The following is a 26,399-nucleotide window of genomic DNA, read 5'->3' as shown; positions in this document are numbered from 1 at the left end:
CCTGATAACATACACTGAGAAGGTCTGTGGTATAATAAAAAATATATTTGGTCTTTATCCCTGGTTCCTGGCACAGAGCTTCTAAAACCCTTAAAATTTCCTGAGTTGATAGGAGAATATTTTGATATTCCTAACAAGCCCCTTTCTAGCACAACTTAGTTCATGCGAATGAGATGATTCATGGGTAATTGAGCCCCAGATAGCTTCAAGATGGGGGCTGGCTGCCAGAAAAACCAACCAATTGACTGGAGGGTTAGAACTCTCAGCCCCAGCCCTGACCTCCAGAGAGCGAAGTGGGTACTGGCGACCAGGTTGGTGAAGATATCTATGTGCTGGGATGACGGCCCCCCTACTCAAAGGGCATGTAAGTTCTGTGTCCCCCACATCCCATTCCTCACCCTATGCATCTCTTCCATTTGGCTGTTCCTGAAGTGTTTCCTTTATAATAAAACTGTAATTGTAAATATAGCACTTTCTTGAATTCTGTGAGTGATTCTAGCGAATGACTGAACTTGAGGGGGGAACCCCTGAATTTCCGATCAGCTGGGCACAAGTGCAGGTAGCCTGGGGACTCCATTTGTGGCTGGTGTCTGAAGTGGGGGCAATCTTGTGGGACTGAGTCCTTAACCCGGGGGGTCTGCGCTGACTCCAGGTAGTTACAGTCAGAACTGAAGTGGATCCCAGGACCCCCAGCTGGTGTAAGAGGAAAGAATTGACTGTTGTCTGGAACACCAAACAAGGTCTCAACATCAACACCTGTGGTATTCCTGCCCTAAGTGCCTAACTTGACTCTATTCAGGAAAGATAGTCTACTAAATAACTGGCCTGTATTCTTCCAAAATATATGCCAAGAAAAATAAACACTGACAAACTATTCTGGATTTAAAGGAGACTGAAGAGACATGACAGGTATGTACAATATGTAATCCTGGGTTAGATCCTTGATCAGAGGGAAAAAATAACTATAAAGGACATTTATGGGACGATTGGCAGAACCTGACTATGCATTGTTAGATAATAGTATTGTATCATAAAATTTCCTGATTTTGATAAATGTGTTACAATAGTGTAAAAGAATATTCTTGTTAGAAAACATACACTGAAATATTTAGTAAAAACGTCTCCAACTTAGATGGTTGAGAAAAAATAATATGCATTATTACTTATATGCAATATAAATAGAAAAAGAAAATGATAAAGCAAATGGGGCAAAACACAAACAACTAGAGAATCTGGGTGAAGGGTATACAGAAGTGTCTTATACAGTCTTGCAACTTTTCTGTAAGTTCGAAATTATATAAAAATAAAAAAACAAAAAAAGGAAACAACGGAGTAGACTTGCCAAATTATACACTGGTTTTCTTCCAGAGTGGCATTTTTAAGACATTTAAGCCCCAAGATTATTAGAACTGTGAACAAAGACAAATATTGCAGCTCCCAAACTGTGTTCCCTGGGGCACAATTATGCCATGACAGATTAGTAGATTTATCAAAATTAAAACAGTTGCTAGTGTTATTTCTTTCTTCTAAAATTCAATTTGGAAATAATTTTACTCATCAGAAATTCATTTGAGAGAGCTCATATTTCTTTAGAAAAATATCTTGATAAATCCTTGGAGTAGAGGTGAGACCCACAGGGTGAGAGGTGGGGAAGATTCATTTATCTGGAGAAAGAATGACAAGGGAGGAATGATGGAAGGATGGAAGGAATAGCAGCTACGTGGTGAAGGCCACAGGAGTGGAATGTGACACTTCCCTAAGACCCTCCAAGTTTTCCTCCAGAAATCAGGGCATACGTGGAGTGGTTGTGCTATGGAAACAGGAGAAGAGTCCAAGTTTTGTACTCCAGTTGACTTGGGAGAAAGAGGGGTGTTTTGACAATGTAAATCCTTTGACATAGGAAATCTTAGCTAGGCTTAAGGACACGGAATTAGGGGTTCAAGGCAATCGGTGATGGTTAATTTTCTATGTCAACTTGACTAGGCTAAGGGATGCCCAATTCGCTAGTGAAGCATTAGTTCTGGGTATGTCTGTGAGGATGTCTCCTCAAGAGATTAGCATTTCAATCAGCAGACTGAGTAAAGAAGATGTTCACCAATGTGAGCGGGCATCATCCAATCCATTGAGGGCCTTAACAGAACAAAAAGGCAGAGGAAGGGCAAATTCACTCTTTCTGTTTGAGCTAAGACATCCATCTTCTGCTGCCCACCTGCCGTCTATCGGAGCTCCTGGTTCTTGGGCTTTCGGATTCAAATCCAGACCAGACTTACACCAGTGGCCCCTTGATTCTCAGGCCTTCAGACTCTGAACTACACCACCAGCTTTCCTGGTTCTCCAGCTTGCAGACAGCAGGAAGATCATGGAAGCTCTAACTAATTCCAACGGAGATAATTCCTATAATAATCTCCTCTAACTTATCTATATATATCCTGTTGGTTCTGTTTCTCTGAAGAACCCTTATACACAATCCAATCTAGATATTGGATGATATCTAGTTTTCATATACTGTCTTGCACCGCATAAAAATATTTCAGTTAACAACAGACCACATATACGACGGCAGTCCCATAAGATGAGTACCACACAGCCTAGGTGTGTAATAAGCTAAACCATCTAGGTTTGTGTAAGTGTACTCTATGATGTTCATGTAACAGAATCGCCTAGTGATGCATTTCTCAAAACGCATCCCTGTGGTTAAGCGACCCATGACTGTACAAAGAAAACACCAAACACATTTACATAGTTGTTCTGATTATTATGTGTCAATATCTTATTATTCATAAATGCTGTGCCACATTCAAGAAAGCTGCTGCATAAATGATGGGCTGACGCAGGAGGAGATGGTGTGACTGAACATCAATATATAAGCAGCATTTACCAACTAACCCTATCATTGGTATTTGTGGTCTAATTGAGAATTACTGGTCTAAGTTGGGGAGCTTGTCTTAGATTTTAAATATATGAATGTGTAATTTTACTAGTAATAAAATGGTTGAATCCTCAAATTTATGTCATTCTGTTACAAAGTTTTAAAGAGTGAATCAAATGTTGACCCCTCCTTACAATTAATTTGTCTGAGACTATTTTTCAATTCTTAGCTTCAGTCTGAGCACTACTATATTTCATGGCTACCTCATGGTCTTCTGCTACATTACAACTTTTAAAGTGTTCTGTGGTCAAATAAGCTTAAGAAATACTGCTATACAGTGTCATTTTTACAGATGCATTTTTAAAGAGGGAGGACTCAGAAAACATTAGAATGTATTTTCATACTCTGACTACTTTCACAAAGGCAATGAGACAGTATTTTGATTATTCAAATTATGGGTGGGGCTGAGAAATGAATTATACATTAGCCACTGACTTCCACTGTTAATACCAATGTAAATTACATGTCACAGATCAACTCCACAGCTTCTATTGAAATTCCTGGGACACAAATAACTTCTGCAAGGCCACTAGAAACACAGATCAGGGTGCCAAGAGTGAAGTGGCAACATGAGGAACTCACAGGCTAAGAGGCTTCACTCTGGGAGCGTCACAGATCAAGGGCATGGGGCCTCTTTTAGACAGCAGTACAAGAATTAAATCATTACTAACTGCAAAACAAAAATTACATTGTCAAAACTTTAAAGATGGTAAGCAGATGAAACAAAATGCTTATAAGGGAAAAAATTCTCCGGGCTGGAGAAACACGAGCACGCGGACAGATGAACTTTCTCAGCAAAGCTGAAGCATATTTATGGTCCTACTGTACTTGAGACTATAGTGCCATTGAAAAGCGGAAACACAGCTGTCACCTAAGACAGGAAGGGAATTCTGCAAATCTGGCAGCAGTCCTTCAGCTGTGTCCTTAATACCCCTCTTGGAGTCAGCTACCGTGTGACGTTACTACAGAGCTCAAAGAGGTCATGGAGAGAGCTCCATGAAGAATCCGAATTGAATAAACTGCTTGTACAGAATGGATTCTGAAAAATATCTCAGGATTTAACCTTCCTGAACTACGACATCTCTCCCCAAATCCCTGCCCTCGGTGTTCCTTACCAGTTACCATTATTTATTCACCCAACTTGAAACCTGAGTCATCTGTGACTCCTCTTTTCCTCCTCACTTCCATCTCCCATTAGCTGCCAAGTCCAGCAGATTCCGCTTCTTCATCTGAAGTCCATTCCCTCCTTTTGATTTTTAAGGCCAATGCCCTGGTTCAGGTCCTCACTTCTTCACACTATTACAATAATCTATCCTCCCAGCTTGCAGTATTTTTCCCTCTAATTCATTTTATGACCACTGTAAAATTCATCTTTCTAAAGCACAGTCAGAATCATACTAGTCCACTTTTCAAACCATCTTCAATTATTCCTCATGGCCCTGGACCACATACGTACTCCTCAACCTGGCATTCAAGACCCCAGCAATCTCTGGGCTCTGCTCCAACAGCTCCTTAATGTCTATACGGACTATACCCCTACATTTCCATACAAGTGCCATGCGATCCAACTTCCCTGTCTCTTCTTCCAGCTTCTCTTTACATCTGGATCTCACCATGCACACAACTCAATCTATTCAAATCTTATCTATTTTCCAGGATCCGTTATCAGCATTACTTCCTCAAAGAAACCTTTCTCCATTTCCCCAACTCAATGTCATCTCCTGCTTCCATGAACCTACCACATTTTCCTTGGCATCTATTATGCTCTGCTTTCTAGTCTACTTATCTATCTTATCTACTATAAGTTTCACTGAATCAATACTTATCAAGACTCAACTATGCACCAGGCACTGTATTAGGCACCAGTGACACAGGGGTGAATAAAACAGCAGTGACCCCTCAAATTACATATAAGAGTGTCGAGCTGGGATTATCCCAGAACCTTTATGGTGTACTATGTGGTAGGTAGCTAGAACAATTGTTCTTTCAAAGTGCTAGAAAGTATTTCATAAATATATCAAGTGTCATTCAATTAAGATGCTTTGTTTAAAACCCATAATTCTATCAATAAAAATGATCATTTTAAATAGAAAATTTGAAGAATCATATAGTATAATCTTTAAGTCCTTAATTAAAGACTTATACATAACTATAGCATAATGTATAGCAACTATACATAACATATAACTAAACGGAAGAAAGGATGGAAAGACAGAAAATCAAACTTTTTTGGTGTCAGTGAGACTTTGAATGAGTGAATATGATTGAATGAATGAATGAATTTTTAAAAGCCTATGAGTTTGGTTTCTTGACAGTTTTTGGACCTATCATCTTGGAATCTCAGTAAAATCCTCAGACATGGAAATAACAGATAGGAATATGTATAGTGATGACAGAATATAACTATGAGATGAGCTATGTTAAATTATCATTAACGAGAAAAATAAGATAAGATTTCTCTCAGGTTCATATCCTTGACTCAACCACCAGTAAAAAAGATTTAAAAGACAGGAAAGTTCCTACCATACATTCTAGTTTTAACTAAGTACACAAATTACTACCTCTCAGTTATCTTATTGCATACACCTCAGTTTTTAATAACGCCCCCATTCACAGTAGTTGTCCAATGCCTACCCATGTTCCCCTCCCCAACCCATCTCCAGGGTTCCAAAGGCTCCCTGTTTACCTCATACGCATCTTTGATGTTCAAAGGCTCACCAAGCGCTGCCACATGACCCACAATGCCTTTGTTCCATTCTAAGCGGATACAGTTATTGGAAGCTTCTTCCAGTGTTGAACCTTCTGCAACATCAAAGAGGCGGCTGATAAGAAACTTGTCGTTGGAGCTGTCCTCACAGACGAGGAACAGGGAATAGCGGTCAGCGGCAATGAGTCCATGGATGTGCAAGAAAATTTTGTGACATAAGGCTGTGACATCCAAATGACTAGAAATATCTTTCACTAATTCCAAGAGTCTTGAGCACTGGTCCCCTTCATCATTATCAAACTTTGGAGGGGTTAGAGGCATCTGTTCCTTCTTTTCTGAGTCAGAGAGGAAGCTCACAGTTCCCTCAGAATCCTTGACAACAATGGGTCTAAGAGGCCGGTCAAATTCGGAGGCAGAGATTTTCCTGGTTGGTGTCCCAGGGGCGCTGCTATCTGCTCGGGGAGTCTGCTGCAAGGAGCAAGAGCAGGATTCCGGGTGGCCTCTGATGCCTTCCTTGCAGACAGGGATGGTATGAACTCTGTCAGCAAACCATGCATTGACCATCTCTCTGCAGAACAGAACATGCGACACATTAAATATTTCAGATGGAAAGGTGCTGCCTCTGACAGGTGCTAAAAATTCCCTCACGGTAAGCTGGTCAGATCATAATTCGATTTGTCATAGAAAATATAAACAAGATGGTTTAGTTAAGAAAGTTTTCTTTTGAAAAACTGTAGAGGACAATTGCTTCAATGAATAATTTTAATAAAGTATGACACCCATATATATATATTTTCAGATACCTGATTTATAACACATCAAGCATCAAGTCTGCTTTTCTCAAAATCAGTTTGTATTAAAGTAAAAGACACTAAATTTGACAATAGTCTTAAGAAAACATAAATAGGGAAATTAATCTGCTGTTTAAAACATACAACTTGTTCTGAAGTTAAATATTTGAAAGTTAAAGATAAATATTTATCTAAATTTGGCTAGCAATATGCTTAATTTTAGATAGTTTTATCTATATTGCTGTATATAGATTAGATTTAGAAGGGGAAATGGGAAATATAAACAATTTTATCTGATAGAAAGACTAGACTTCTGTAAATATCCTAATAATGCTTGATGAATGGTAAAAATGATTTATTCTAGATTACCTACTCCTGGTATAAAGGAAGAAAGTTAAAAAGTAGGCAATACCTAATTTTAAAAATTCAACCCAAGAAAACTTATTTATGGTTTTAATGTATCCTCCTGTGGAAGATACCTATTTGAGCTAAAGCCTTCACAGTGGGTGATTTTTTTAAACAAACATACCAGATCATACACATCCAAACGATTATTGATTTCAAATAATTCCCCTTGGAAAGCCATAATCTTATACCAATTGATACTACCATTACGTTAGACATTTTTGGAATTCTTCTTTTGAAACTAACTTCTAAGAAAATTTGTAAGCCAAATAAGATTAGTTTTATCTAAAAGTTAGATCTTGGTTTTCACTAAGCCTTCCTCTCAAAAGACAAAGACCCAAAAAAACATAGACTAACAGCTAACTTAATATCTATCTTATGCATAAGACTTGACTTTTCCCAAAACTCAAATTTACCTTCAAAAGATAAAAACTTGCTACTGCTGAGGATATTTAAAAGAATGTGCCTATAATAAGAACAATGCAATCTCTACTCTACAATAACATATGGATTATTTTCACCAAATGGCAAGACAAAAAAAGCTTGCCAATGCCCAAGGTATTTACTGCAATACTATTTGTTTTAGCGAAGGTGAGAAGCAACCTAATACCACCAATGGGAGGCTAGCTAAACACATTTATCCTATGGACCACTAGGCAGACAGTGAAAGATGGTCATATGCACTGATACAAATAATCTCCAGATTTATTAAGTGAAAAAAGAAGAAAGCTGAGGGGAAAAGAAGAGGCTGTCTTATTTCTGAGTTTCCACTAAGTCTTTCATTTATGGGATGCTCCCTTAATTATTTTACTTTGAACAACACTGTATTGTTTGGTAAATATATATTATTCTGAAATGGTGCCAGTCTAGAATGAAATGGGGAAAAAAATAACACAGATATTATCCAGATGCCCTCATAATTTCAAGTGTCGGATACAGTTATAAAACCCCTTTAAAGCTCTCTTTTAAAAGTAACACAGTAGGCAGGTACATAGCACAGATCACAAGTATATACCTACAGCACAGAGTTTTTAAAAATATAACTGTCCTAATGCTTTATGAAGACATGCTGTGACTTAGGACAAACTTTCCAGTGACAGCAACATACGCTGATTCAAATAATGCTGTATCTTAAAAGCAGACAGAAATGAGGGGGAGGTACTCTGGGAAATGCTTATATGGCAGCCGTAGTGCCAAAGGCAGTTGATGTCAAAAACACATGTGAGGCTGTCAAAAATGTATAGGAAGCTTTTAAATAAAATTGTTTTGTAAAATGTAAGATAGGAAAAAAGCAGTATGTGTAAATCAACGTAACTTACGAAATTTTTAAATATGTATATGTAACTTAAATTGTGAAACCAATATGAAAATAGGCATTTTAACTATTTCAGCTACAAACCTAAAACTTTGCCCCAACTTATTTCCTATCTTCTCATTGGAAAATGATCAACTTTTTTATTTTTTAATCAAACCACATACGTAACAACTCCATGTGGATATCTAAGCAGACAGGTGAAAATGGGGGAAACAATTCCTAATGCCCCTCCCAACGTCATCTTGCTCCCATCTCACTCCCAGCCAGTCTTCCTCACATTAATAAATAGCACCATCACCTCCCCAGTTACTCAAACCAGACATCTCGGAATTACTCTAAATCTCCGTTTCCTTCAATTCTCACGTCCAATCCAAGTCGCATCTACTTGACTCACAAAACCTTCTATCCCAACCTGTTTGTTTCTATCTCCTGTCCTACCACTCTGGTCCAAGCCCCACCATATCCTACCTGGACTATGGCCACAGCCCCAACTGCTCTCTCTCATATCATACATGCCCCTTTCAATCCATTCTCCAGACAGCAGCCAGAGTAATCTTTTAACAAAGTAAACCTTAAGAGCTTAACTACCCAACTTGGCTCCTCCATGAACTGAGAATAAAACCCGAACTCTTTGAAACCCCCACCGCGGCTGCTCTCGCCCATGCTGGCCTCCTCGGTGCTCCTCAAGCACACTAGCTCCAACTGCCCCCATCTGGAATGCTCTCCGCTCCCCTGCGCCGGCTGATCACAGCCTCCTCATCTCATTATTAGATACTTTTCTTGTTTATTCATCTGCTGGTTTGCCTGTCTTTCCTGACCAGATGTAAATTTCATCAGCGCTACTTGTCTCCCTTGTTCACTACTGCATTCCCTGTCACATAGAAAATGCCTGTTACACAGTATGTCCTCAGTAAATATTTCTTGAGTGAAGTGAGTGAATAAATAAATGAAGCCTCCTAAATTAACTGCATCAAAAGGGACAACAGTCTTTTGAATATCTGAATGCCAGTATATTCGTTACAGAAAATCAACATTGTGTTTTAGCTATTAACCATCTCTCTGACGTTAAGCATCGTAACTGATCATGGCTAATTTATCCTCATATACGCTGCAGTGCCGACTACATGTCTCAGAGCCAGTGTTCAAAAATTCTTCATGGGGCTGGCCCCGTGGCCAAGTGGTTACGTTCGCACGCTCCGCTGCTGTGGCCCAGGGTTCAGATCCTGGGCGCGGACATGGCACTGCTCGTTAGGTCACGTTGAGGCGGTGTCCCACATGCCACAACTAGAAGGACCCACAACTAAGATATACAACTATGTACGGGGGGGGGGGCGGGGGGGGGGTGGTGGGAAGGGTTGGGGAGATAAAGCAGGAAAAAAAAAAAGATTGGCAACAGTTGTTAGCTCAGGTGCCAATCTTTAAAAAACAAAAAAATTCTTCACGTGTTTTTTATTACTATAGTTAATTGTCTCACAAGTGATTTACCTCTAGATATTTTCTTGGAGACAAGAGCTATGCCCAATTAAAGACCAGCTAACAACTGAAGAAAGAATCAACCAGGATAATGAGATAACAGATACTTGAAAAGAGAATTCTGTTCAAATAATTACATTCTAGACTAAGAAAGGCCCTTGGAAAAACTGATGAAGTTTTCAAATATTAATTCAAAAAAACTATTTTTTTGGGGAAAAAAATCTCTTTATGATCCTGCTGCAAAAGTCAAACATGAGGTATACATGTATTCATATGATAAACATGTGCCATTGTTTACGGTACAGTTTTGTCAGAAAATCAATTGTTTATTGTAAAACTTAGCAAGGAGTTTTCATTATAATCTCAATTTTATGAAATCTAAAATAAGATAAATTTACTTTCATAATCTACGGTTCCATTTTTCAAGATAAAGTTCCAATTAAAACATTTTCACTGCTATTTTAATTGAATTCACTTTTAAGCGTCCTTTTTGTCTAGAATGAATTATTCTCATGAGGTAAAGATCGCTGAGCGGGGCTGGGCACCAGGGAAATGGTAATGAGCAACCTCAGATAAATTATTAACTGACCTCTCCTCCCCAAACTGAAGTTTATTTTGTGTTCAGAGGTTAATTTATATACATATTGGATCTTGCTGTCATATGAAATTAAATGTAAATGCACACAAATGAATAAAGGTGGAAAAGGTGACTGTAAACATGTCAAATATAAGGGTAAAAAGTACCAGATGGGATTCAAGAAAGCTGCGTGGTGATTCTGACCGGGCAAATCACTCCTATGATCTTGCATAGGATCTCTATTTTCCATTCTTGCTCTTCCTTGATTGTATGGGACTTTGAAAACTATTTACATTAGTGATACCAAGAAAAAAAAAGCATCTTTTATTTAAACCTAGTGAGGCAGGCATTAACAATCCTGCTTTGTCAATTATGAAGCTAAATTAAATGGTTGAATCAAACACATTCTGCTATTTGGGAGCAAAACCAGGTCTCCTGTTCCAAGTCTTACAGCCTGGAAGAATACAGAAGTTCGGGAACCTCAGTGCTTGTCATGAAGAAGGCCTCCATAACCTCCCGCTGCATCAGAAAGGGTCAAAGTCAAAGTCAGGCACACGAGGCCAGGGAGAGTAAGATCACTTCCAATAACAGTCTCTAACTTCTTTCCATCCAGATCATAAAAGGATGGCACACTCAACCACGGAGGTAAGAACTCTGCCTCAGAGGACTCAGGAGAACAAAGATTCTTAAGGTTAGTGTCCTTAAAAAAACCTGCCTGAATCCCATGTCTGTCTTTCTCTGAAAACAGGTCACATTTAATAAATCTAAGACAAGGCACTAAACAGAATGTATTATAAATGTGTTCGAGACAAGAGTCATTCTTAGGGTTGCTTGATTTAGCAAATAAAAATACAGGACATTCAGTTAAAATTGAGTTTCATATAAACAATGAATAATTTTTTAGTATAAGTAGTATCTGAAATTCAAATTTAACTGGGTGTCCTGTATTTTAGCCGGCCACTCTAGTCATTCTATCTTCTGTTTTTCCCAACTGGAATTGTTGGCAGAAAGACCACAAAGAAAAGGTAAGGTCTATGCAGCATACTAATGAGTTCCAGGCTATCAAATCTCTAATACTAATTTTATCATCAAAAGAGCACAAAGGATCCTGTATACAACACTGTGATACTGTGTATGGATAAAGGAACCTTTTGAAAGCTCCTGGATTAATAATTTGTGGCATAAAATTCCTCCTTAAATCAAGCTTTCTCCTGTTACTCTCCAAACCATACTATATAATGTATTTAATAGAGAAAAAACAAACTGCAGTCGACATATAAAAGAGAGATTGACTAATTGCTAAAAATTTGGGGGACGACAAAGCATTAAGAAGCTGTGTTTTTTACCCATGAATCCTAAATTCTAATCTAGTCTTAGCATTTGCTACTAACAGGATGTGTAACCAGTGGCAGAGTTCTCTTTCTGCATTTCAATTTCATCCTCTATAAACAGGGCAAATACCACCTATTCTGACTTCCTTTCGAAGTGCAAGGTGCTGACTTCAGCAGGGTATGAAGTCAAGAATACCAAACTGGCTGTCAGGAGATAATTCCAGTTCCAGCTACAAGACAACACACATGTGAGGGTGAACTAGTTACAACTTCTCTGGGGTTCAGGTTCTCCAGGTGTAAAAATGGGCAGCTGTATTAACAGGCCATGAAGACCCCACAACGGCTTACAGTATCAAAGGCCAGGAGGGCATCATTAGGTCAATCAACTTCCTTAGCCTCTTTTTGTCCCTCGGCTTCCTCATTTTTACATAGCCTTACTCCTTCACTCACCGCACAGGGCTGACATACGAGTCCGATAGGAAACGCGTGTGGAAGCATTTCAAAATCTCTCCCACGTATTTAACGTTTTGCTGTCTCACATGCTTTAGTCCTCATCCCAATGGAGATGTAGGGCTGGGGTAAGGAGCAACGGCTGTTTATTTCCTCATAAAATTCTGCCAAGAGAACCAGGGAAAAGACGGGAAAAAAGGTGGTGTTTCCTGGGTACAGGCCCACAGGCTGAGGGGGCTTCATGGGGTCTGGACACAGGCTGACTACACGCACCCTGAGGACTCAAAGTCCTTGGCCAAAGCAGATACTTCAGAATGCCATTCTTTATAGACTCTCCCTAAGTTTTACCCCAAAAAAGAAGAGTTACATCCTAACTCTATATAAGTTACACCCTAGCCATCCGAGCAAAAAGAACGAAGGGGACATCTGTTCCACAAAGGTATTTTACCCTTTGCTACCAGCACTAGTTAACTCAGAGACTTGACTTCCATGTGCAAGCCTGTCCTTGCTCACTGCCCTGCAAACCTGGGAGCAATCACGAGCAGAGCGGCCCTCTTGAAGTCTTTGAGTTGATTTAACTTTTACAAGGCTGTTAATGAAAGACAACAGGCCCTAGACACTTGAAACAAAGCCATGGCCAAAGGAGAGGCAATGAAAACTGATGCCAAGGATTTATAATCAATGACTAGATCCTGATGCTTAACATCCCATACAAACCATTCCCTGTCTCCTCACCACAATGTTTTATTATCCGCCAGTCATTTATTTCCGTCCTCATTTTATTACACAAAAAATTTCTTACCTCATAAATGAGTTGTATTATACACCAATTTTAAGTGGGTAAATTAGATTTAGTTTTGTTTTAGACTTTTTACAATATGTCTTAAAATAACGGGAGAAATCTCAGAGGGTACCAAAAATCAATGCTGGGAGTTATTCCGCTCAGGTAACACAAATGCAAATCCTATCTGTGGCTTCAAACCTGTATTCTGCATACCACAGACGCTGCGCAGGATCGCTGAGGGACCCTTTCCCACACTGAGCAAGTCAAGAACCCAAAACACTGATAGGAATTAGATAGTAGGAAATAAAACCAATGGAAGTTGCCAAAAACTTGCTATAAGTTGTCAAAAATGTAACTTGAATTTTAAATCTCAAATCTCTTTTGAACAATGAATGCAATCAATCCCCGTTTATTGTCCTAATATTCTACTTCAGAGAAGACTTTTGCAGCTCAAACTGCTCCTGCAATGACAATTTGATATAAAAATCAGTGTCATGAAGAATAACGCTCAACACATTTTGATTTCATGAGGCTTCTTTACAGCACTAACAGCACTGCGCCCTTCAAGACGGTGTTACCACGTGGGTGGAGCGCCCTGCAAAACTAAATTGAGTTCACACACTCACAAGGCCAGGCAGCCTGGGTCTAGCAGCGGCTGCAGGCAAAAGCTGAACTTGACATTTCCAGGGCCGGACATTTTGCTATGTCTTTACTAACACACAGAGGGATGAATACATTCATTCTTGAGTGATAAAAAAGATCAAAGGAATTCTAGGGGGCTAGGAAGCTTAGAAGGTGAACTGTCCTTTTTTTACAATGGTTGTAACACAAGGCTTATTTCATCAAAATTACACACATGGCAGAGATAAAGCGCTATATATTCCATTCTACACTTCCTATGTGCTCATATGTTTTAGGTAGATGAAAAGTGTATCATAGACTCAATTAAGTTATTGATTAAATTTCATGGTGCCAAGCGAGTAATACCTTTTTTAGGGATATTTAAATAAGTTTTGTATATTGGGTACACTTGATCCCATACTTTCTAAAAATTTTATAGATTAGTAATATTCAGTTAAAAAATGAAAATATGGCACATCCTGTTAAGAGTCAAAACTTTCCCCCTTTCCCAATTTCTCATTTTTCACTCAAGATTATTATAAACCTATCACAGGAAAGAAAACTATAATTTATTTTGTGTTCTGGAAATTTACCACTAATCTAGACAAGTCACAGCTTCCTCCAAATGCCTACTATCTAGAAGTATTAAATAGAATATGCAAAACTTATCGACAGGAAGGAGGGACCCAAGCTCTTGCATGGCATTTCAAATATGATTAGCAAAAGGGACACAGACACACACACACACTATTGCCTGTGTCCACAAGGGCTCCATGCAGCAATAATTTTACTTTCTACTAAAGCTGAACTGCTTACTCATCTTACAAAAGAAATCTTCAAAAAGACAGAAATGTCTAAAAATACATATTCAATATTCCAGATGTCTTGAAAGGGAAAAATAATTAAAATACGTTGCCTAGGTTTTATAGAATATTTCTTGGCATCTAGAAAAGTAAGGAAAAAGAAAAAATTACAATGTAAAGTAAAATTGTGATATAAACACAATAACTCTCATGAGTTAAAAATCTAATTAGGGACTGCCCCGTGGCCGAGTGGTTAAGTTCACGCACTCCGCTTCGGCGGCCCAGGGTTTCAAGGGTTCGGATCCTGGACGTGCACATGGCACCACTCATCAAGCCATGCTGAGGTGGCATCCTACATGGCACAATCAGAGGCACTCACAACTAGAATATACAACTAGGTACTGGGGGGCTTTGGTGGGGAGAAGAAAAAAAAAAAAGAAGAAGATTGGCAACAAATGTTAGCTCAGGTGCCAATCTTAAAAAAAAAATTGTAAAAAAAAATGTAATTCGATTTTAGATGAAACCTACTTGTAGAGCAACTAGTTTAATGTATTTTGTACTCTTGCCTAAAATAATGTATCAAAGGATAAAAATTCTTTTGAAAATACACTGTACTTAGGGTATTTCATGTTCTAATACTAAAAATATAATTGTAATGGCCTAGTACCTAAACTGTCAGCCACTCTATTTTAAAAAGTCATTTGAGAGTTCCCACTTTTTATACTCTCAAATTATATATGGAAACTAAACCCACTTGGGCAAGGTCTCTAGGCCCATCATTTAGTAAGATGCTTGCACAGTAAGAGGCCCTGGGAGAGACTTCCACCTCTTCCTGAGTGAGAGTCACATGACATTAACTGTAGGAGCCTTGCTTTGCTTCTGGGAATACGGACAGTGAATTCCAGCAGAGCATGGCGCTTAAGGGTCCCAGGTGGCAAAGACTTAGCCGTCAATCCCAGAACTACTACTATCTAAGAATGAGACCTTAGATACATTAATTACTCTCTCTCTAAAATGGAGATAATGGCAATAACCCTCATAGGGTTCTTAAGAAAAAGGAAATGATGCCCATAAAATGACAGCATGGAGTCTGGGACACAGTGTTTTTAAAGATTTTATTTTTCCTTTTTCTCCCCAAAGACCCCCCGGTACATAGTTGTATATTTTTAGTTGTGGGTCCTTCTAGTTGTGGCATGTGGGATGCCACCTCAGCATGGCTTGAGGAGCAGTACCATGTCCGTGCCCAGGATCCGAACCAACAAAACCCTGGGCCGCTGAAGCGGAGTGCACAAACTTAACCACTTGGCCACAGGGCCAGCCCCCTGGGACACAATGTTTAACACATGATAGCTACTGTTTTTAAGTTAATCAATTAAATAGAGTGTACTCTCGAAAGTGATTTATTTTAATTTTTTTGCTTGAGGAAGATTAGCCCTCATCTGACATCCATGCCAATCTTCCTCTATTTTATATGTGGGATGCCGCCACAGCATGGCTGATGAGTAGTGTATGTCCACGCCCAGGATCCCAACCCAGGAACCCAGGCCGCTGAAGCAGAGTGCATCAAACTTAACCACTAAGCCATGAGGCCAGCACCAAAAGTGATTTTCTTTTGTAAAAATAAAAATAATTTATTCAATGGGCTTCTATAGAATAACTAGATGTTAGCCATTTGTTGCTCCTAGTTTAAAAGCACTAATTTCTCTACAGAAACACTCATAAGAAAGAGATGTTTTAATGTTAGCATTTTCTCAAATTAGTACTGAAAAAACATAGACTCCCTAGACCAATAACTACACTTACATATGACATAATTTTCTGAGTAACACAGAAAGATTAAGAGCTGAACATTTAGTTGAGAAAAATAATTGCAAGAACGTAACTTGTTTTTCCATTACTACTTAGAAATTAATTTAAAAAAAATAAGTTATAGATTTGGGGGATGATTTTTTTTCCAAAATATCAAAGATAAAATAAAACCCTTTGGGAAAATATACAACTAATTACTGTGATGAAAACCATAGCAGTATTTCATAATAACTGTAATTCTAAGCTGGAGAATGGTTTTAACACATGATAAAACAATGCTTTAACACTCTGCGACAGCAGATTTGGGGATTAAAGTTGATCTGTTTTAGCTCCTACCCAAGGGGGCTCACTTGGGGAAATTCTGTAAGTAGGCTGATGCATGGGCCTCATGGATGGCCATATAGCAGGTCCCTTGAGCAGTAACATTTGGGGAGACTTCTGGGGTGCCTTGCAAACAAAACAAGAGCAAAAAGTTGCACGCCCTCAATGATCCACAAAACACGAGTTCTCGTGTTCTTAAATCTACTATTAAAACATCATCCCTTTTTCTTTCTCTCCAGTGCTTTCTTCATCAGTCATGTGAATTAATCACTACAGCCAGAATTACAAAGAGTGTATTAATTTCCTGTCTGGAAAGGGATAGTTGATAACTCATATGGAAATCTACTAAAATTATCTGTAGGAAAAACATAAAAATAACTCACATTATAATGTTAGAAATTTTTCTGCTCTTGGATCCTAATTCTATACGGTTTTAGTTACATAGTTGGCATAATTTGAACTGAATCCACTACAGGTATTTGGAAAATACTTAAAGGAGGAAACTATTCAATCTGAGAAGTTGACACTCTGCTCTCCTGGTGAGAATCCAGAATGCTTAGAGCTGGAAGAGATTTTTAAGCTCACTGATTAATCTGTCTGCCTTGATTCTCATTCCCTCTCACTTCCCATTTTAAAGTGGAGGTTTATTAACTTGAGACAGTCACAAAGCTGGGGACAAACTCGGCAAGTCTGGTCTCCCATTCCAGTCACCTTTCCAGGACCTTACACGATCCACAAAGGTTCTGTTCAAACCATCAATAAAAATTCATCTAAAGAATGAGAAGGACACTTAAAGTCTATAAAACCCCTGTCCTGTTCTTCTAATTCCCATTTACCAGAATAAGGGAGTGACTATCACAGTTGGTGATTATATTTAAGGCATTGATGATTCTCAAGGTAAAATAGTAAACTGAAAATCACTCTAAAAAAGGTAAGGAAATAGGCGTTATTTCCTTTAAATTTCTCAAGAACTCTATGAAGTGAATGCTCTTATTTCCATTTAACAGAGAAAGCAAATAAAGTACCTAAGGTCATACTCTCAGAAAGAGATAGTTCTGGCGGTGAAGTCTGAATCTGTCCTACGTGGGGCCCTTGCCCACCATAAACAGAAATAAATTTTAAAGAGTTCAGAACAGTGGCTCCCAACTCAGTCATGGTGCCAGCCCTTAGGGGGCATTGTGACCATGGCATCACAATGATGGGGGTGCTCCTGGAATTTAGTGTCTGGGGCCCAGAGACGTTAAACAGCCTGCAATGCTCTGAACAGTCTCTCAGAACAAAAAAAACTGTCTTATTAGTTAGAAAGCTTTTGGTCCACCAAGATGCCAATAGCATGCCCTTTGGGAAGCATCGGTTTAGATGAATAAAAGATTAACATACTATAACAGTATTAAATGAAACGGGAGATTAGGGGCACCTCCAAGTGATATCCTCATATGGTTTTACATTCAAATTTGACCGAGAGTTGGAAGAGACCCGTTTTATAATTCTCCGCGCATTCATAATCACGCGTATGAAAAATGTTCCTTTAAGGAAAACCTACTTACATCTGAAAGGAAAAACATCGTAACTGAAACCTATGCTGTGAATGTGTAAATTGACTTGCTTTGCAGCTTAGATATGGGACAGACTGGTCTATTGGCATTTCTCAATCTGAGGTCTGAGAAGTCCTGAGAATCCAAAACAAGTATGTTTTGAAGATCTGTACTTTTTCTGTGAAAATGTTTTTAATTTTGTGTTTTCACACTGATGACAAGTACAACCCAAAAAAGGCAAAAGAAGTATACTTTAAATTAGTGGGATGACCACCTTAGAACCAAGTACTGTCCTACAATTTTAGCAGTCAGGTTTATATTTGTGTTTACAATCACAGTGCAGCCGAGTGGTTGTAGGATAAAGAGAAAATAAAAGATGTAAATATAATATGCAAATATGCTTTCAAACCAAGTAAAACCCAAACGCGGGTATGCTGTGCCATAGGAATAAAGTTTCATGCCTGTTCACACAGAGACCCAGCGGGAGCAGTGAAGGATGCCTCCTAAGGCAGCCACAGCAAAGGCGAACTGACCTCGCCAAACCCTCCATCGGGCAGTCAGGGCCACGTTCACTTTGCAAGGGTGAGTTAACGAATGCTGTCAATTTGCATTTGGTTGGAGTTTTATCATTTTATTCATAATTAAATTATAAATTTATTTTGGTATTACAGTTGCATAAACACTGTAACTGTGATTAAATTATATCTAATCTTAAGAATTCCATATTTAACTAATATTAAAATAAAAGGAAGTCCACATCCAAAAGATGGATGGATGGATGGATGGATGGACTGAAGGAAAGACAGATAGACTAGCTAGATATACAGACAGACAGATAGAATTTGACAAGATTATTTGATCAGCTGAATTTCAGAGCCAAACCAATCCCCAGGTATCTGGTACTTCTGGGTGTGCCCTCATCACTTTCTTTTGGTAATTCCCTCTCCCCCAATGACATATCCAACTATGGGTTACCTGCCCCAACAAAGTAATCAGCCCTATTCTTCTGGACACCGTGATTGGTACAGAGAAGGCATGTGACCCAAACACGGCCAGAGTAATTGTGAGAGGACTGATATAGTTAAGAAGGTACTTCTCTAGTATCAGAAGTTTAAGACCCACATAAATCTGCCAAGGAAAAACTTTTCTAGCACAGGAAGAAAGTATGCAGGAGAATAAACACAGCATAGGGGCAAAAACGATGGATGGATGGATGGATGGATGGATGGATAGACGGACTGAAAGAAAGAAAGATAGATTGGCTAGATATACAGACAGACAGACAGAATTTGACAAGATTATTTGATCAGCTGAATTTCAGAGCCAAACCAATCCCCAGGCACTTCAATTATGCGAGTCAATTTCATATGAGTTTAAGTTGGGTTTCTGTCACTTGTGACCAAAAGCTTTCTAATATCCTGGAGCTCAATAAGAATATGTGTCTTTAACAGGGGAACATTACTTAAGTTTGAGAAACACTGGACTACATGATCCTCTCTAACTTTAAAGTTCAAAGATCCTGTATGTGTGTTTTAATTATTTCATCAGCTTAAAAGATCAGGATCTTTTCTCTTCTTATGACCTCAGCAAAGGTATTCAACAGAGAGGAAATGACGATTCTTATTTTTTGTAGTTATCACTAGAAGCATAATATCAGGCGAGGATCTTTTCTCTCCCAAGTTTAAATATAATAAAATTATTCAGAGAAGATAATTTGCAAAATGTTAATCTTGCTTTACAAGTCAGAATCAAGGGAAAAAATCTCAAAGGATACAGAAGCTAACAATGGCACAGTAAGACTTTAAAAAGTATGTTTACTACAAACTACAAACCAGAAGACGAAAGGAAATATATATATATATCTTTAAAGGCTTTTTAAAAGCTTTTTAAAGTAATTATCAAAATGATTCTGATGAACTTAACTCTGAGGTTGCTTTACCTGTCTTAAACATTTGGTTGGCAATAAGTATAAACTCCTACCAATTAGAGAAAATGAATAAAGCACTTACATTGTGAAAAATATATATATAATTCAAAATAAAATGAGGATACTGAGTCAGTAAATAAGATTACAGAGTTAAATATCAAACGAATGACTCATGTGGAAAGACTTTCTTCGATTTTTTATTCCTAGGTATGTAGCTCACGGGCACTCTTTACTGAGAACCTGACATAACAGATATTTCCAAGGCCACGTCAATCCGCCGTAACACTGACCAACTGAATTTCCATCTGTCCAGTTAAACTAATTTCACAGGAAGTCCTGCAAGTCAGTAGCTAGTCTGCATCCTAAATTCAGAAATTAGTCATTTTTCAACCCTCCACTATCAATCAACTCAGTGATTTATTTAATTGCCCTGCAGTGTTTACGAAAGGCTTTTATCCCAGGAAGAGGTTTTTATCCTTCAATCAGCTCTGAGAACAAAGAACAAATCTAACTCGATACAACATAATAAATTTATATGGTTTAATAAATTATTAGGTTGAAAAATGTTTGGGGGATAAACTAATAAATACTGAGCAGTTCCGATTAGCCTTTTCAATTATGAAAGAAATCTTTCCCAAGCATTATTAAAAGGCACTGGGAAGTTCAAACCAATTCTAAGTGAATTTGTGTTTTCAAATCCAGAGTAAGGGGAGCATCTCAGTAAGGCATGTTCTCTGTCATCAGATGAAAGGTGAAGACAAAAACTTTATCCATACAACTTGAAAGCAGTTTCAAATATTTTAAAAGAAAATGGTATCAGAGACCAGAGTCAAATCATCTATTTAGGTGGCATTACTTAAAAAGGAAATTTTGTTACACGACATAATCAAAATGCTAAAAAGTGCTCATCTTGAGGTGCTGAAGACATGACCTTGTGAAAATACTGGCAGTTTCTAGAGATCTTCTGATCACAAACTGAAAAAAAAAAAGTACTGAATAGTACTACAGGCCTATTTAGATGATGTTATACTAAGCACACAGAAATCTCCATCTATGACTAACAGCGACTGCATTAATTCTACCACATTTTAGGAATCATGATCTTGTATTTCAAGATCTGAATGGATCTGCATTTGAAACCTCGAGAACACTAGACCTACAAGGGCAATGAGAAATAGCCTTTCAGGGGCTCCTATGGATTCTTCCAGAAAGGAAGAATTCAATCCACATGAGGACTTTTAGGTCACTAAAGGCTGCTTAGAGCTGGCTATATGGACCCCTGGTTATACACAATAAAAGCAAAAAAGGCCGTTATTGCACCATCAGAAAAATATTATAAATAATATTGAAGTCAGACTGAGCCTATGCCCACAGAGTTTTATCTTTAATACTAGTGAGTGCTTAACAAAATATGCTTAACAAACCATTTGTCTGAAAATTGTGAAAAGTTTCTATCCCTATGTAGTTATAGAAAGAGTAATTTTTAAGAGCAGATAGCAATGTTTATTTTATATCCGTCATCTGATTTTAATAAAAATATCTTGCAAACAAAGATGTTTCAGCTTTTAGAGATGAGAAAAAAATTACCAAAAAGAAAGGATCACAAACACAGGGCCTGGCAGGTCAGCTAATTCAGCACAGCCCTGCAGGGTCGAATGAAAAGTCTGTAACAGAAAACCACGCGGAGGTGTGAAGCTTCTGGACTTTGATCCAAGCAGTCATAAAAACTTGTCCTCACTTAATATTTCCTATTTCCAGTATATACCAAATATTCTCAAGCTTTTGCCTAGTACAAAACAAAGCAATAAAAAGTCAATTATATTACCCCTACCACACTAAATGACCTAAAATATCACCCCTACCACAGAGCTGATTAGTAACTAATGAAAGGTAACATTATTTTAATATGCTGTCAAGAATAACAACAGCTGTTAAGCGGCATTAGCAGGGGAAGGCTGCGTTGTGAATGCATGAGCACTAAGAGCCCTTAATTAAGACAGCATCTCGGGCCTGGAGGACTGCAAAGTTGTCTACAATAGTGAGGGTGGGAGTTTTCCATATATTGCGGTTACTAGTTTCAAATGCATTTTTATGCCAGTAGATTATATGACTTGTTCAACTGACTCTCTCAAATTCATATAAACAGGCTGTGATTACTAGAAAGCGTCTATCCTAGGCTCCAGGCTACAGATTTTAATGGGGTGCTTAGCTCCAGAGCTGAAGATAGTTACAAGAAACAGTGTAATAGAGCAGCACAACTGCATTCAAGGTCAACCAGAATTCACAGGTGTTTAAATGAGAATTTAGGAATGCCAGGAGCTCCATTCTGTTCAATGACTGCTACTCAGTGCAGATCATTCACGTCCGGGGACAGGATAGAGAAGCATGCATGCATGAATGTCAAAGGACAACAATTAAATCAAACAACGTAGAAATAGTTCCATCAACACGCCTGTTTACAGGCACAGATGGCCATCTAAGTGAATCCAAATGTATTTCAAATCCTAAAACATGCCAAATGCCTCTACAGAACTATCCTGTTTCATGGGTTCCTGAATCACATACGGTATTCATTTACACTTACAAAGTGTAATAAAAGGGAAAAAAAGCAAAGCAATGTGAGCTTCTAGTTAAAAAATAAAATCTTAGCTGTAAAGTTAAAATGTCTGCGATAAGTTTGTACCACAACCATGTGAATCTTACTGGATTGAGCTGTTTGGCATTTTTATAATCAACTAACGTCCAAACTCTCAGTCTTAAGTCTCCAGTTAATGCCACCAAATTTCAGCCTAAACTGGAATATTGTTTTGTGAAGAACCTCTGGGTACACACAAGCTCTCAGATTATATTCTTTACACTGACAACTTTCAGCACTTTGCAACTCCTAAAATGAGGGCCTGTACTACTCAAATATTTTACACTTTCGCTTTCCAACTTATAGGCAACATAAACTCTTAAGACCATATGTACACACACATATATCATAGAAAGGGTTCAGCCTGTTGTCAACATCAACTATAATATAAAAACCCTAACTGAAAAAAAGTATATAGTCTCAGACGATCTAAATTTTACACAGAGCAGTATAATTTTGAGAATTAGGGTTTTAATCCTATACTACTTGGGAGAAGTAATGCGAAAAGAAATGTAACTTAACTCTTTTCATTTATTTTCCAATATGTTACTTTCAATGTTTTGGCAGGCTTTGAAAGTGAAGTGTATGACTAGTTAAAAACTACCACAAACAATCCCAAATTTATGCCGTTGGGGGAGGGGGTGAAGGGCATTTATGCTGATTTATAAAACAACTTTTTTCTTTCAACTGTTAATAATCTGCCTAAAGAACACCTCCAGCGAACAGCCACACACGCTGAAAAACTCAGCCCAGTTCTCTGCCTACTCCCCGTTCTGTGCGCTAGGATTCACGGGGGGCAGAAGGTGGAAACGTAGGGAGAAAGGAGAGTGAGGACAGATGGCCTTGGGGTAGCAGGTGACATCTGAACACTGTCAACCGACAGCAATCAATAACTCCAGACCTGGATGGCCTTAGTGCCTCGCCCCAAACTCACAGAAAAGTGCCCTTTGAGAAGAAACCACTTTCCTTTCCGGGTTTATCCTCTGGTCGCTCCAGATTTAGGATTTTGAAGGAAGAAAGAGAAAGAGGGAAAGAGGATTTAAAACGAAGGTGGAGTAATTAAACAAAACATAAGATTTGTCCCGAAGCCATCGCCTCTGTCCAAAAACCCCGAAAGTAATCAAATCGACAACTCGTTAGGAGAAAGGGTTAAAAAGATCCCCATCTAAGACCCCAAAGTAATACATCCCCAAGAGACTAAAGGAAGACAAAAATGTCTTACAATCTATATTCAATGAAACATCGCCCCACCGGTGTGACCCGGCGCCACCACCCAGCACCGGGTCCCCGCCGCACCCCCGGGGGAAAGTGGGACGGGGGGGATGCTGAAGGAAGTACCTTGTTTTGTCTCCAAAGGGCAACATAGCAAACGTGGGAAGTTCGAGGTGCAGATCCTGCGGCCCCGGCGGACCCTGGACTCCAGGAGGCGCCGGGGGGCCACGACGCGCCCAGGTGAGGCCGAGACTCGAAGCCGGGTCCCCTACCGCCCCCGCCGCCGCGCCGCCGCCCCGCACTGCGCCGCCCCCTGGCGGGGAGCGCCCGGCAGAGCCGAGGCCGCGCGCCGGCGGGTGGGAGCCCAGCGCCCAGCCCCGGCCGGCTCCTCCACCATCACCGCCCCGTGCGCGCCTCGCGGGCGGCCCGGCCGGCCAGCGCGGGCTGCCCGATGGCCGCTGTCCAGAGCCGGCGGGGCGCGGTTCGGGACCCTTCTGCAAAGGCGTGCGTCCTCCAGTGGGCCCGAGTCCGCGCGCCGCAGCCTCGCCCGCGCCCCGGCTTCGCACCGACTCCTCGGGCTTCGGAGGACCCGCCCGCCGCGCGCTCTCCGCTCCACCCTCCTCGTCCCTCGGCTTCAGCCTCAGTTCCTCCCCAACTCTCCGGCAAGCGTTTCCCACGCGCGCCCCGACTGCCCGCTGCGCCGCCGCCTCCCAAAGGACAGGCTCCCTCCCCGCCCTCCGCCGCGGCCGCCCGGCGCTTGGCTCCTGACCAGGAGGAGCCGGCCTCTGGGGTCGGCTGGGGCCGCGCGGGACCCGCCAGCCCCCCGGGGTCCGCTGCCCGCCGCGCCTCCCCCGCGCCCTTTGTGTGCGCGCCGCTGTCCCCTCCGCTGAGCCCTTTCGGCGGCGGCGCCGCCTTGGGCGCAAGAGCGAGTGAAAGGAGGCGCGCGGGACAATCGGGGGACTGGAAGGGGGCAAAAGGCACTCACTCTGGGAAGGTTCAGGCATGTTGCTGCCTTTGGACTTCCTCGTGGTCTCGCCCCTTCCCCGGCTTCCCCGCCCCGCCAGGGCCGGGGCGAGGGGGGACGGGGGAGGAGCGGAGCCGCTGGGACCGAGTTGGAAATGGTGCTTCCGGAGCTGCAGGGAAGGGGCTCAAAAACTGTTTTGGTTTCGCTAAGGATATTTAGGGGAACCAGGAGGCTAGAGAAGGGCTGGAGGAAGGCCCGGGAGCACGGCTGTATGAAAATAATCTTGCTCCCAGGGAATACCAGGGCGGTCACGGTTGGGGGGTGGGGCGGGGGCGGAACGTACATTTTTGTATTTGAACTTTGTGAGCAAGTTGGATCGAATCCGACGCTTGGGGTTTTTTTACTGTACTCGCCTTAAAGTCGAGGTCTCTACACCGTAACAGGACCAAGGACCTACTTCAAAAGGGAAGGGCCTGGGAACGGAGGCTGTTTAATGGTGAACGAAGGGGAAAATTCAAAAGAGGGGAGAGATCAGCCCCAGGTCACGCTCCGCGCCCCGGTCGCGTCTTCCCTGGGTCCTCTTCTTACCTGGTGGCTTTCCTAACAAAGTAAGAGAAGGTAAAGTCCCAGTGATCGTCCAGCCAGGCTTCCACTGAGTCCTGGTCCCGCTGCTGCGGCGGCGGCGCAGAGCCGAGGCCGGCCCGCTCCATGATGGGCGCAGCGCGTCTCAGCGGCTCGCGGGCGCTGCTCGGCCGCCCCAGCTGGGGTCCCTCCCTCGGAGGAGCAGGCTGCTGCCGCGAGACCCTCCCCCTTCGCCTTGCTCCAGTCCGGCCGGCTTTCGGGGAAGCGGCTCGGGCACGGGGCCAGCCTTCTGCCGCGCCCCGCCTCTCCCAGTCCTCACGGCTCCCAGGTGTGCCGGGCGGGGCCCTGCGCCGCAGCCCCGCGCCCTCCTTGGGGTCCGGCCGAGCCTGGCTCTCGCAGGCTGTCGAGTCCCCAGATTCCGAGGCGGCTGCGGCGGCGACTGGCAAGCTCTCCGGAAGCTAAGTGGCCACGGCTAGAAGGAGGCCACGCGGCCGCTGGGGTGCGCTGTGTGCCAAGCCGGCTCCCGGGGAGCGCGCAAAGGTGACTGTAGTGTGTTCTCGGAGTGGCCCACTCCAGAAAAGGCAAGGTCGCGATGTGAAGACCCATCCCGAGCCCAGAAAGCGGGAGCTAGGGGAAGTTTCGCCCGAACGTGAGAGGTGGTGCTACCTTAGGCGCTTTTCTTCGGGCCTGGGAGAACAATGACTGTCCCGTCTCGCTTTCCTCCAGCCTAGCGCTCCGGTCTGCGGCGAGTGGGGACCGATCTCCCTCGGAACCCAGCCAGCGCGGTGGCTCAAAGCGCCCAGCCACCGACCGCGGCCGGGTAAGGAGAGGGACGTGTGCCGCCAAGACAGATGTCGGGGTCTGGGTGGGTAACTTCCAGCAAAGCCATTCCCGTACTTCATGTTAATAAGAACAACAATAATCATTACAAGCTAAGTGTCTTTGCATCAGACACCCCCTTTTCGTGACTATTTCCAGAAAAAGAAAAAGGTAAACTGAAATAATCAGGGATGGTTTGTGAATGAAGTCAGAAAACAAGGACATCTCTCTACAATTAGGGTAACTTGAGAGCACGGGTGCTACGCCCGTGCAGAGCAGCAAGTTTCCCACTTGAAATTAATTCGTCATTTATATTTAACTGGAATTAACGTAGACACACACACACACTCTGGAAAAAGTATCCCTATAAAAGGGATCAGCCTTCCTTCTCTGTTTTGTCCCATCCCTG

General features: G+C 41.2%; 1 protein-coding gene and 1 long non-coding RNA gene across 4 annotated transcripts in view; one reads left to right on the top strand and one right to left on the bottom strand.

Annotated features, from left to right (window-relative positions):
• LOC102150521 (uncharacterized) overlaps nucleotides 1-18,432 on the top strand; it is a 167,709-nt gene extending 149,277 nt beyond the window's left edge. The window contains exons 11-12 of the long non-coding RNA XR_011436226.1: nucleotides 10,811-10,888; nucleotides 18,325-18,432. This is a non-coding gene — a long non-coding RNA (uncharacterized lncRNA). The remainder of the gene's footprint in view (nucleotides 1-10,810; nucleotides 10,889-18,324) is intronic.
• The window catches only part of PDE5A (phosphodiesterase 5A), a 130,222-nt gene extending 104,309 nt beyond the window's left edge, over nucleotides 1-25,913 (bottom strand). Inside the window, exons 1-2 of one of the 3 annotated variants that reach the window (XM_001502305.7) lie at nucleotides 25,178-25,913; nucleotides 5,616-6,204 (exon numbers count right to left, since the gene is read on the bottom strand). In XM_001502305.7, coding sequence (XP_001502355.2) covers nucleotides 5,616-6,204; nucleotides 25,178-25,299 — 711 coding nt within the window. In that variant the 5' untranslated portion in view covers nucleotides 25,300-25,913. Of the gene's footprint in view, nucleotides 1-5,615; nucleotides 6,205-23,751; nucleotides 23,958-24,610; nucleotides 24,902-25,177 lie in introns of those variants that run through there. The other 2 variants (XM_005607870.4, XM_005607869.4) reach the window with 2 other exon arrangements.
• Between the last annotated feature and the right edge of the window lie 486 nt (nucleotides 25,914-26,399).

This window comes from Equus caballus, chromosome 2 (assembly GCF_041296265.1).
Source record: "Equus caballus isolate H_3958 breed thoroughbred chromosome 2, TB-T2T, whole genome shotgun sequence".
In the NCBI taxonomy this organism is placed as follows: domain Eukaryota; kingdom Metazoa; phylum Chordata; class Mammalia; order Perissodactyla; family Equidae; genus Equus; species Equus caballus.
The sequence above is the reverse complement of the archived record's forward strand: the minus strand, read 5'-3'. Positions and strand labels throughout refer to the sequence as shown.